The sequence below is a fragment of the Gopherus evgoodei genome, chromosome 6 (genome assembly GCF_007399415.2).
Source record: "Gopherus evgoodei ecotype Sinaloan lineage chromosome 6, rGopEvg1_v1.p, whole genome shotgun sequence".
NCBI classification, from domain to species: Eukaryota; Metazoa; Chordata; order Testudines; family Testudinidae; genus Gopherus; species Gopherus evgoodei.
In genome coordinates this window covers 12,629,050-12,639,906 of record NC_044327.1, presented here as the reverse complement: position 1 = coordinate 12,639,906, position 10,857 = coordinate 12,629,050, and the positions used below count along the sequence as shown (strand labels likewise).

Here is a 10,857-nt window from a genome sequence, read left to right as displayed (position 1 = left end):
GTGGCACTGGAGTAACTAGGCCAGGAATAATAATGGGGAGAGGGCAGAGCCGAGCATAGTGGCTATGACTGACCCACTCCACCCCCAAGCTTTTCTCTGAGTTTGTCTCCACGCTTAGTCCTGCCCTATGGCTGTCATCCCCAGCATCTCCCCAAAGGCTCCTCTGGTACCACCTGAGCCTGTGGGTTCCACGTATTGAACTGATACTTATATTAGACTGAGTGCAGTTAGTGGAGATGGGAAATGCTATCAACAGCAAAGGTAAAAGGCACCCAGGAGAGTCTGCTGAGGAAATGCCTGTTGCTGGGACAGTGCTCCTGACGGCATCGACTCGTACATGGGCCAGAGACCAAACCATGGCAGAGAGATTGTCAAACATTTATAATTGCTCCCAGGAGAGAGCAAGACTCAGGTAATGATACTGGATGGAGTTCTTAGTCTGATTAACTATGTATGAATAGTACTGGGGTAAGGGCCAAAGGCCTCCCCCGGGAATGGAGCCACATCTGCTGAACGCTACACAAAGAGGTCGTCTGCCGGGAGAAATACCACCCAGCATGAGCCAGCCCTGGGACAGAGAACGCACTCAGCCTCTGCCAAAGTGGATGGGGAAAGAAACAGCTGCAGCAACCACTCTGCTGCCCACTGACCTGAATGCCTAGATTGAAACACACCAATGAGCCGGTGTGGAATTCCCTGGCTGATGGACACTTCCAAAATGAGGGCTATATTCATTGGCAGCTTGGTGGGCCTGATGCAGGCATATCACCTATTCTGTGCTGGGGGGATGCTAAAGATTTTAGCCCTCATCCTGCTCCAGGAGCAGCCTGGGTCCTCTCTCGGCTGAGGGCACAGGTGTATTTTGCTGCTTGGCGGGCACCAGGAGCTGGAGGGTTGCCTGAGCAGAAGCGACCACATGCAATGTGTGAGGAGGTCCCTCCTGATATACCGTCCCAGGGGAAAACCCTGCAGTCCCGATCCTACACTAGCTCTGTGCTGCTGTGAGTGGAGTTGCCCTGAAGCCCACCCTCAGCTCGTTTCCTGAGGTCAGCAGAGCTGCACAACAGCAGGGCCTGCCCATGGGCAGTCAGGTGCTGGATGTGGCCTACCCTAGGAAATGTCCCCTCAGCACTCCACAGGCATCCCACCACCCTCTACATGAACCAAGGAGAACTCAGAGCCGTGGAAACAGCTTCCCCAGTCTCATATATCATCACAGTGGTCAATGCTCCCATCTGGAACAGCACGGACTCTATATAAGCAAACAACCCTCCTAACACTGCTATTTTCCAGGCTCCACCCCAATTCCAGACCTCAGCGGTCAGAGTAGAGAGTGCACCTTCCTGATTGCTTTGCTGAGCTGTCTGTCAAGTGGCCCCTGCCCTCTGCTGACATCATCACTGGGCTATAAAAGCTGTGCAGGGGCTGGTTTGTGTACTGTTGAGGGAGCTTCAGAGTGCAGGTTTGGTGAGAGGTGGGCTGAGAGCTGGAGTTACACTGTGGCTTTGGGGTTCCAGGGTCTGAAATGTTGAGTTCTGGGGGGATTGTTTTGTTTGAGCTTGTCTGTTGTTGGAATGGACCTTAAAGCTGTTCTTGCCTTGCTGTGTTTGGCCTCCAATTGTGAGAGCTGGGGAGTTTGAACCTCTTTCAGTTTTCTTCATCCATCGGGGCACTGGGCTTGGCAAAGAGGCTCCAGTCTGGCCTGGGGTGTGTCTATGGTCAGGGTGTGGTAGACATCTCCTCTCCCACCCCCATGTCCAAGGAGATGCTGCCCAGAGGTGTTTGGTCTGCTTGTGGGAAAGGAGAAGGGGCCAGATGCTAGAAACACCCAGGGCTGCTCTGTTCTCCCCTCCTTTCAGCCTAGCCTGTGTTGCTTCAGGGGCACTGCCACCCCCTTCCTACTACTCTGCTTGGGCTGATGTGTTGAGTATGTGGGGAAGAGGGAGAAGCTGACTCCTCCATTAGTGCAGTTACTGCCCTCACCCTGCAGTCTGGCTGCAGCTCCCTGTCATGGCTCTGACTACTGCTGGCAGGGGGAATTTCCCTTGCCTCTGTCTGACCCTGTGTCCTACTCACTGAGGTCTCCAAGGCCTGGGACAGGTTTCCTTGGTCCCAGCCATCCTTGTAGCTAGGACAAGCCAGAAGAGAGAGCTGCAAAGGGCAATAGCTCTCCTACATTACTTGGTCTTGCAGTGTGGCTTCCCTCTTTGGGCAAGCACATGGGTGCCCTACTGTGATAGGCACTGACTGGCGAAGGGACTGCAGCAGCTGTTAGAAATGAGTGTGAGGCTGCAACCTGAGGTCTGCTGATCCCTTAACAATCCCTCCTGGTTCTTGCAGTGACAACTCCCTTCTGTATGTCTGGTAACAGGAGTGAAATCCAGTTTGCCTGCCCTGAGCCCCAGGGACAGGAGCAACAGGTAGGTCCATGCTGGGGAGCTGGCATCCCCCTGGCCTTCTGACAGAACTTCATTGTGGCAGAAAATGCTGATTTTGGTGGAGTGAAATGTTGTAGCAAATCTACTGCAGAGTCAACAAAACTTTTGATAAAATCCAGTCTCTGAAGGGGAGCCCTGCGGAGTCCTGGGCAGCCTGTCTGGAGCAAGGTCTCTGAGGTCTTGGAGGCTCCCACTCCTCAGAGCAGCTAAGTGAAATCAATGTTCTTGTCATTCTTGCAGTTGCTATAACTGAAAAGGTCAATTTCCCAAATCTTGTTTCAAAACATCTTGGTGTTTCTGATTTTGGCTGTTTGACACTCTCTGGTTTGCAGAGATGTTTGCTTTTCTTCTAAACTGGCTCTGGCATGTGCTAACTAGAACACTTCTAGAGCAGCCCAGCCCTAGTCACTTCTGCACTGGTTGCAGCTGATGACCCTGGAGCATAGTGGGATTCGTGCAGAGGCACTTCTCAGGCAGGACTCTTTCTGTCAACTAGTTCTTCTGAAAGGAAGCCCGGGACTAGCTGTATTAATCCTGGCAGCAGCAGCAATGATGGCGTTAGCGCTTAGCTGTGGCATCCCAACCAGGATATAATAGATAAATATATCCCCCTACGCTGCTAGGAGCAGAGCTCTTGCCATGCTGTATGTGTGCAGAAGAAAACAAGGATCATTCTGGGGATGTCACTAGCTATTATTGCTGACCCAGCTGAGGTTATGGTGTGCGGGAGCAGAAATCCCCTGGGATGGGGAGCACTGTGGCTAGCTGGGTGCAGAGTTAAAAATCCTAAGAGGGTAACTGACTCAGGAGATGGATGTTCCCCAGCTGACTCCTTTCCCTCCCTCAGACTGCAGTGGGCAGGGTGGCTGGCCTGCCCTTGGTCAGCTCTGCCTGTGAGATGGCCTCTACCAGCTATGCAGCCACCAAAGAGACCCACCCAGCTGTGAAAGCTGTCTGTGAGGTGGCAGAGACTGGGGTGAGGGCCATCACCTCTGCTGCCATCACAGGGGCACAGCCCATCCTGGACCAGCTGGAGTCACAGAGTGAGTAAGGGAGGGGATGCAGGAATACTCCTGTATGAAAGCCTGGGGTGGGTACCTGACAGATCCTGCCTCAGTTCACTCTAATGTCCTGGCTAATGAGTGTTTGTAGACAGTACCTCTCTCCTGGTGTGCTGTCTCCCTGCAGCTGGACACAAGTCCTGGGACAAGACACTGGGCAGGTACCACTCCATGGGGACTAGTGCTGTTCTGCAGGGATTGCTGTGGGGCAGGGCATGGTTTCCCCCTGTCCAAGGGCTGAGAAGCCAGCTGAGAGCAAGCAGTGTCCAGCATCCAACCCTGATCTCTCTACGGCCATAAAGTCAATGGGACACTAACCAGTCCACAAAATGCTGGAGTGATGCTTGCAGGAGCCCATGGGAATCCCTGACAAGAGCTAGAGTGCAACAGAACATTAATCTCCAAGAGGTTCTGGTTGCTTAAGGGAGCTGTCTTGTTCTCCTGAGGGATCTTGGGGCTAGTGCTCTGAACCCAGAACTGACAGCCAGGACCTAAGTGCTAATCCTGACTCTCATGTGACTTTGTTGGCCAAGTTGCATAATCTCTTCCTGAGCCCCACATGACACATGGGGAGGCTATTTACAGCAAAGGGACCTTGGGGTAAGGGGTCCCCCTGCCCAAATGCTTGCTGTGATTGAGCACATAGGAAGGAGTTGAGGGAAACAACTCTGATCCTCTTCTAGTTGCAGCAGCAAATGAATATGCCTGTAAGGGACTAGACACCCTGGAGGGGAAGCTGCCAGTGCTGCAGCAGACTGTGCAGAAGGTAAGAACCCTTCATCTTGGTTACAAAAAACACATCATGGTTTGTGGGCAGACCACAATTACTGCCATGTCTACTCCATTGATGCTCCTAAGTAGCAACCAACACTTTCTTGCAGGGGCAGCTGTAAGCATTTTGCTGCCCCAAGCACGGCAGGCAGGCTGCCTTCGCAGGTTTGCCTGTGGAAAGTCCGCTGGTCCCACGGCTTCAGCGGACCTCCCGTAGGCGTGCCTTTGGAGGGTCCGCCGAAGCCGTGGGACCAGTGGACCCTCTGCAGGCAAGCCATCGAAGGCAGCCTGCCTGCCACTCTCATGGCGACTGGCAGAGCGCCCCCAGTGGCTTGCCGCCCCAAGCACACTCTTGGCGTGCTGGTGCCTGGAGCTGCCCCTGTTTTCTTGAAATCCAGGTTCTGTCTGGAGCTCCCCACAGCTGTGACACCTCCACAAGGAGGCTATGGTCAGCTCAATGTGGGGGTGTGTGAATGCTAGTTAGTATGCTAGAAAGCTTCCACAGATGAGCATTAACCACTTGGAGGAAGAGATCCTGACCCACTTCCAAGCTTCTGTTGCTATGCTTCTGTTTTCTCCTCCCCTGTCATCTGCCCCCAAAACACATCTTATAGCTCTAATGTAAGAGTGCCACAACCTCTCCTTTGACACCTGCCTCTAGGTGGCTTCAGATGCCCAAGACTTTGTGCGTACTGCAGTGGCAGGGACCAGGGATGCAGTCTGCAGCATTGCTGGTGAGGCAAGAGACGCAGTGACCAGCATGGTAGGTGTGGCCAAAGGGGCTGTCCAGGAGAGCACAGAGATGACCAAATCTGCAGTGACCAGCAGCATGAGCACAGTGCTAGGGAAATCTGAGCAACTGATTGACCACTACCTCCCCATGACAGAGGAGGAGCTCGGTAAGAATACTGGTGCTGGATCTCCAGGGCCTAATAGCAGAATGAGGCTTTGTTAACCTCTGTATCCTATTCCTCTGCTCCCTCATGCTCTGTGGGGTAACAAGGGCCATGCAACCCACCCTGATCACATGGGCCTGCTGTCTCTTGCAACTTGAGACTCTGACTTGTTTTCTGCCCATTAAGTGGCAGTTAGTGGACAACCTGCAGCAAAAGTTGGCAGCTGGAAACAGTTGACCAGAGATCCTTTTTTACAGAAAATGTGGTATTGGTGGGTGGAGGCAAATCCCCAGTCTCATCCAGGAGGCAGGGCTTGGAATTAATCCTGGTGTCCATGTCTCTACCTGCTCCCTCATTGTAGTGATCCTCACCTTGTGTGTTTGACACATCAGTGCCTGTAGCTAGGCCTCCATGGCCTGGAACAGGATACCACATGCTGAGGTCTGACTCTGCAATTCATCTCATCACAACTGACCATTTCTCCCTTGCTGTATTCCAGCTGAGCTGGCAACCCCTATGGAGGGGTCTGGAGAGCAGAAGAGTTACTTTGTGCGTCTGGGTTCCCTTTCTACCAAACTCCGCCAGCGAGCCTACCAGCATGCCCTGGGCAAGATGAGACAAGCCAGGCAGCACACCCTGGAGGCCATCTCCCAGCTCCAGCAAACCATCGACCTGGTAGGGCTTTTACTCTCATTGTGCTTTACCCTGTAGCTGCTCTAATCACTGAAGCTCAGACTGGTGCTTGCCAAGCTCTGCATGTCCCTGAATGATCATGTGAGCAGGTGTGTGTGGGGGTCATGTAGTTGTGTGCAGACACTACAGTTCAAAGCCCAGCTGGGTGCCATGTAGTGCTGGGTGCATGATACAGGACACCCACTCCCATGGATGCAGGTGGCACTGGTCTCTGGTGGCTGCAGAAGTCAACAGTTCCCTTCCAGGTGGAGGGTCTCTAGCCTAGTGGTATCACAGGTGTGGGACTGTCCCCTTCACTCAGCTTCTGCTGCTCCCCTGTACACAAGACATACTGGGAGTCACTCTTGTTCTCCACTGTCCTGCATAGTGACTGAACCCCTGTGTCCTCCTAGATGGAACATGCCAAGCAGGCTGTGAGTCAGAAGGTTCATGATGGGCAGGAGAAGCTGCAGCAGATGTGGCTAGAGTGGTACAAGGGCCAGCTGGGAGGCAGTGAAGATGACAGCTCACCACAGCCAGAGGTAGGTTGTACCCCTGAGGTTCAATCTAGGAGCAGTTGGAACCACTGAGCCCCCTAACAACTCATCTGGTTTGGCCTTTCTCATGTTGTTCTGCTGACAACAGTCCTTGGAGAGGCTGGCTGTGAATCACCCACCACAACAGCAGGTGGCTCCACACACCCAGCTGAGTTACCTGAGTGCTTTACCTAAGCCACTCATGGACAAACAGGAGGCCCCTCAGCCAATTTCCCAGCTCCCCTGCCATGCACCACTACTAGAGCAAAAACCTAGAATTATACTGTCTTGTTGTACAGATTCCTGTGCAGCACATATGCTCATTAATATAGTTTGCTTCCCCCTTTGATGTGGGGAAGATATAGGATTCCCAAACACTTCACTTTAAGACACACTGTTAAGATAAAACAAGTTTAACTACAGAAAGATAGACTTTAAGCAATTAAGTGATAGCAAGCACATTACTTAGGCTTAGTTAGCATTTATTTGCTAATATATTTGATATGGTTTGAATTAGCAATTTCTCACCCTGGTTGATATGAGCAGTCCACCAAGTTTCTATACTTAGGCTAGAAATCCCTTTAGTCTGGGACCAGCACTTGCCCCAGCCTGCCTCTCAGGGATTTCCAAAAGTCCCCTTGTGTGGGGAGGAAGGTCAAGAGATGTCTCTCCACATGGTGGGAACCTTTTGTTCACAGCCCAGTTTATGGGGAAAAAGATACCAAAATGGAGTTCAGTGTCATGTGGTCTAGTCACATGTCTTACATGCCTTGCTGAGTAATAGCAGCCATTACTCATAGGCTGGCTGAAACCTTCACAGGAAGGCTAAGCTCTTCCATAGGCCACTGTCTTGGTGGATGGGCCATCAGCACTGTATAGCTGCTTCATTGTTGTGTCTCAAAGGCTGCTTGTGGGTGTCTTCAATTACATAGCAAAACTTTTTGTAACTTCACATACACTGATAGCATATACAATCTGAGATCTTAATGTTCAACAGATGAAGACTTTCAGAATGATACCTTACAAGGCATACTCTGTACAAAATGCCACAATCATATTACTATGGTGAATGTGGGGTGCAGAGTGTCAGTGTCACTGTCCTCTTGCTAAGATGCAGTGTGACAGGAGTGAGCTTCACACACACCTGGTCACACTCCCTCCTATCTCTCCACAGGAGATGGGGTCCCAGGCTCTAGCCACTTCCCATAACCTCATCCTGCAGGTGCAGACTGCCTGCCATAGCCTCCTGCCCAACATCCAGGGTCTCCCTGCCTCTCTCCAGGAGAAGGTTCAGCAAGCCTATGAGAACATGGGAGAGCTCCAGATTTCCTTCTCCAATGTCCAGTCCTTCCAGGAGCTGTCTGAGGGTATCCTGACCCAGACCCGGGAGAAGGTGACCAAAGCCCAGGAATCCCTGGATGAGCTGCTGGAATATGTGGTGCAGAACGCTCCTCTCACATGGATCGTGGGACCCTTTGCTCCTGCTGGAGACTCTGCAGAGTCGGTGGGGGAACCAGCAGAGGAGAGGATCACAGCCTGAAGGTTTCATATCCATGTCTCCTCTGCCACCATGCTGCAGATGTTTGTGGTGAAGAGCATGTCGCGCACTCCAGTTATTGCAGTAACTCTCTCATGTAATGGAGGCAAATCTCATCACTTGAGCCAAATGCACTGGGTCTGCTATTCTAATCGTTGGTTTCCTCACCTCCCCACTAGTTAGTGACTGACAGGATACCTTCTCATGAGTACCCAACTGTTTAGAATATCCACCTATTAAATGGGCCTTAGCTGGAAGCCTTCAGAAGGCATGTGTCTCATGGTGACTTGGTTTCTGACAGCTGTTGATGGGCTTGCAAGAAAGGAGAACCAGCTCAGTAGGGCCTAACTTCCAGGCTGGAGAAGGGTGGGTCAGAGATGAGAACCCCACTACCATGGGAATCCTGGGGTGTTGAGCACATGCTGGTACGGGGGCTGACTCCAGTCCACCTAGAGGTTCTAATGTATCATTTGTTCAGCATGAGGGCTCCACCTTGCCTTCCTCCAAACAGCATTTAACCAATGCTGCTCGTTCAGTTATGGGTGTTCCTCCCACCTCTCATTCCTGTGCTGGGTTTCTCCAAGGTAACTGTAACAAGCCTTGTTAATGGAACTGCATATGGGCCAGTGGATAAAAAAGGTCTCTCTGCAGGTGACCAAACACTCTTGTAAGTTTACACAACTAGCCTCTTCCACAATAAACACAAGCTGCTTTCAAGAAAGGTCTCTTGTCCTTTTGTTCATCTGAACCATCTGCAGATTTCTCCACATGGCTCCCTGTCTTGCTATCCCATCTCAAATGGACCCTCTGACTGAGCCAGGTCCTGGAGACCAGCTCTCTGAGTAGGGCAGCCTGACTCTGGTTCCTTTGCTGGCCTGGGCCTTCCCAACTCCCTGGAACAGGCTCTGAGTGCTAACAATGCCAGGAAAAGGTCTCTCGGGGTGCTCTTCTGCTGTTCCACCACTCTGAAGACAATGCAGGTCCAGAGTATTGCTCAGACCCTGGCCATGGGAATGATGCTCTGCCTTGGATCACTCAGATTTCTGGGGCATGCCACTCCGCCTTCCCTTCCATTTCTTAGGTTGACTAGTCACAGGTTGCCTTCCCTGTATCCTGCCACTCAAACTCTCTATGGCTTTATGCTCTAACAAAGATGCTTAAAGCCTTCATCAGAGAAGCTAGTTTGGCACTAACTATTTCTAGTCAGGTAGGGTTGGGGGAAATTCATCTCAGGCAGGATGATGCTAAAGCATCCTCACTGCTACAAGTACTGGTGTAAAATGCTCCCCTGAAAGGTGACTGTAGTATCACCCTTAATAGTCACCACGTACCTGGGAACCAGGCCAGCTTGAAGACAAGGCTCAGATAACTTGCTCCTCCCTTTGGTTTCTCCTGCCATCTACTGCACTCAACATGCCTGCATGGATTTCAAAGAAGCAGAACTTAGCCCAGTATTCTAACACAGGTAGAAAACACACTTGAGAAATGACCCAAAGGAATTTGAGGGAACTCTTCTTCCCTGCCCCCAATTGTCACTCTGACCAAAGCTACTTACAGCATTTCCCTAGCTCAAGTATTAAGTGTCTTTGCTGTGGTCAGTGTGGTTCTACATGAATGGTTCTTTTTCAGATTACAAGAATGCTATTCAGGCTGCAGTGTTTATAGAACTTCCTGGGCTTCAAAAAAACCAAATCAGTCAGGCCTCAGTTAGAATAAACCATTTGTGAATATTTGCTATGGCCTCCTTTAGCTCAAGATGTAGCAGCTTGTACTTGAGTGGCCCTTGTTCAGGTGCCAGGGTTTCACTGAAATTCAATTAGCCCCAAGTTTGTGGCTTGCAAAATCCCATGCAATTAACTAGTGAAACACTTCCAGTAAGTTTTGTGACAATATCTCTCCTGCTCCCACCACTCATCTGAGAGAGAATGGAAAAGACACCACATGCATAAGCAAATGAGACCTTTTATGTCCTATGCAGCTGTCTCTCCTCAGGAAGTCTGCATGTGTGTTTCCTGTGATACCAGACACCTCTGAGTTCTTGGGGAACCAGGGTGCAGTATCCAGCCTGACTCATGAAAATCTTCCCCCTCCCCACCCCTCAGCCTCTGCTTAAACCAAAACCTATCAGAGAAAAGAACTTGCAGAGAGCAGTGAAGGGCATTGGGAGACACACCTAGACCCCTCCTGACAAGAGTGACAGGATTAAGACATCTCCATTAGCATACAGATTGGAGAGCAGAGACGACTCCCTTAGGCTCATCTGCATGAAAGATGGGACAGGAAGACATCTCAATTTGCATACAGAATGGAGAACTAAGAACCACACTGAATTCTGGGACTAAAAAAAGCAGGGAAGTACTGCATCATGGGAATCTTTGCTCCAGATGCTAATGAACCTAGGCCTGCACACACCCAGCTCAGCAATTATCAGACCAATTCTAGTAATGAATCCTTAATTGATATCTAAATAGTAAAGCCACCTAGTTGCATTGTGAGCTCCCTGGAAGAAAACGCCACCCATAGCCAAGAGTGATCAGCTCCTTTTGTCCAGTCTAAAGAAAACTCTTGAGTTATCAGCCTCACCTATAAACAAATCTAGTGTTCTCCCTTGAACAATTGTATTTTCTCTACAAAAATCCCTACTCACCCTCCAGTCAGGGTTCTGATGCTCAGATCCAAACTCTGCACCAGTTCCACTGGGACTCCCTACTCTACTGACTGATCATGCTGGGGACTCTGCCTGCCTCCTGCCCTCAGGACCCTCCGCTACCAGCATCATCTGGGAACCCCGACCAGTTCAAGCTTCAGGGAGTGGTGAGATCCCCTTCCTCTCTCTCTTTCTCTTTTCATTTTTCCTTTCTACCTTAGGTATTAACCTTTAATAATGTATGTTATGTTGGTTTAGCCCTCCATGTGTAGTTATCACCTGTATTCAAAAAATAACTT

The 10,857-nt window shown here is 50.7% G+C and overlaps 1 protein-coding gene across 1 annotated transcript; it reads left to right on the top strand.

The window, feature by feature from the left end:
* Positions 1-236: 236 nt before the first annotated feature.
* LOC115653488 (perilipin-3-like) lies at positions 237-7,914 on the top strand. The gene is made up of 8 exons (XM_030566850.1): positions 237-261; positions 2,341-2,420; positions 3,286-3,481; positions 4,183-4,265; positions 4,932-5,169; positions 5,666-5,841; positions 6,252-6,380; positions 7,549-7,914. Exons 1-8 carry the CDS (start codon positions 237-239, stop codon positions 7,912-7,914), a joined length of 1,293 nt encoding a protein of 430 aa, XP_030422710.1.
* The last annotated feature ends 2,943 nt before the right edge of the window (positions 7,915-10,857 follow it).

Coding starts and splice junctions, on each gene's coding strand:
- LOC115653488 (XM_030566850.1), top strand. CDS start 237: ATGGGAAATGCTATCAACAGCAAAG. Junction 4,266..4,931: donor TGCAGCAGACTGTGCAGAAG/GTAAGAACCCTT, acceptor ACCTGCCTCTAG/GTGGCTTCAGATGCCCAAGA. Junction 5,170..5,665: donor CATGACAGAGGAGGAGCTCG/GTAAGAATACTG, acceptor GCTGTATTCCAG/CTGAGCTGGCAACCCCTATG.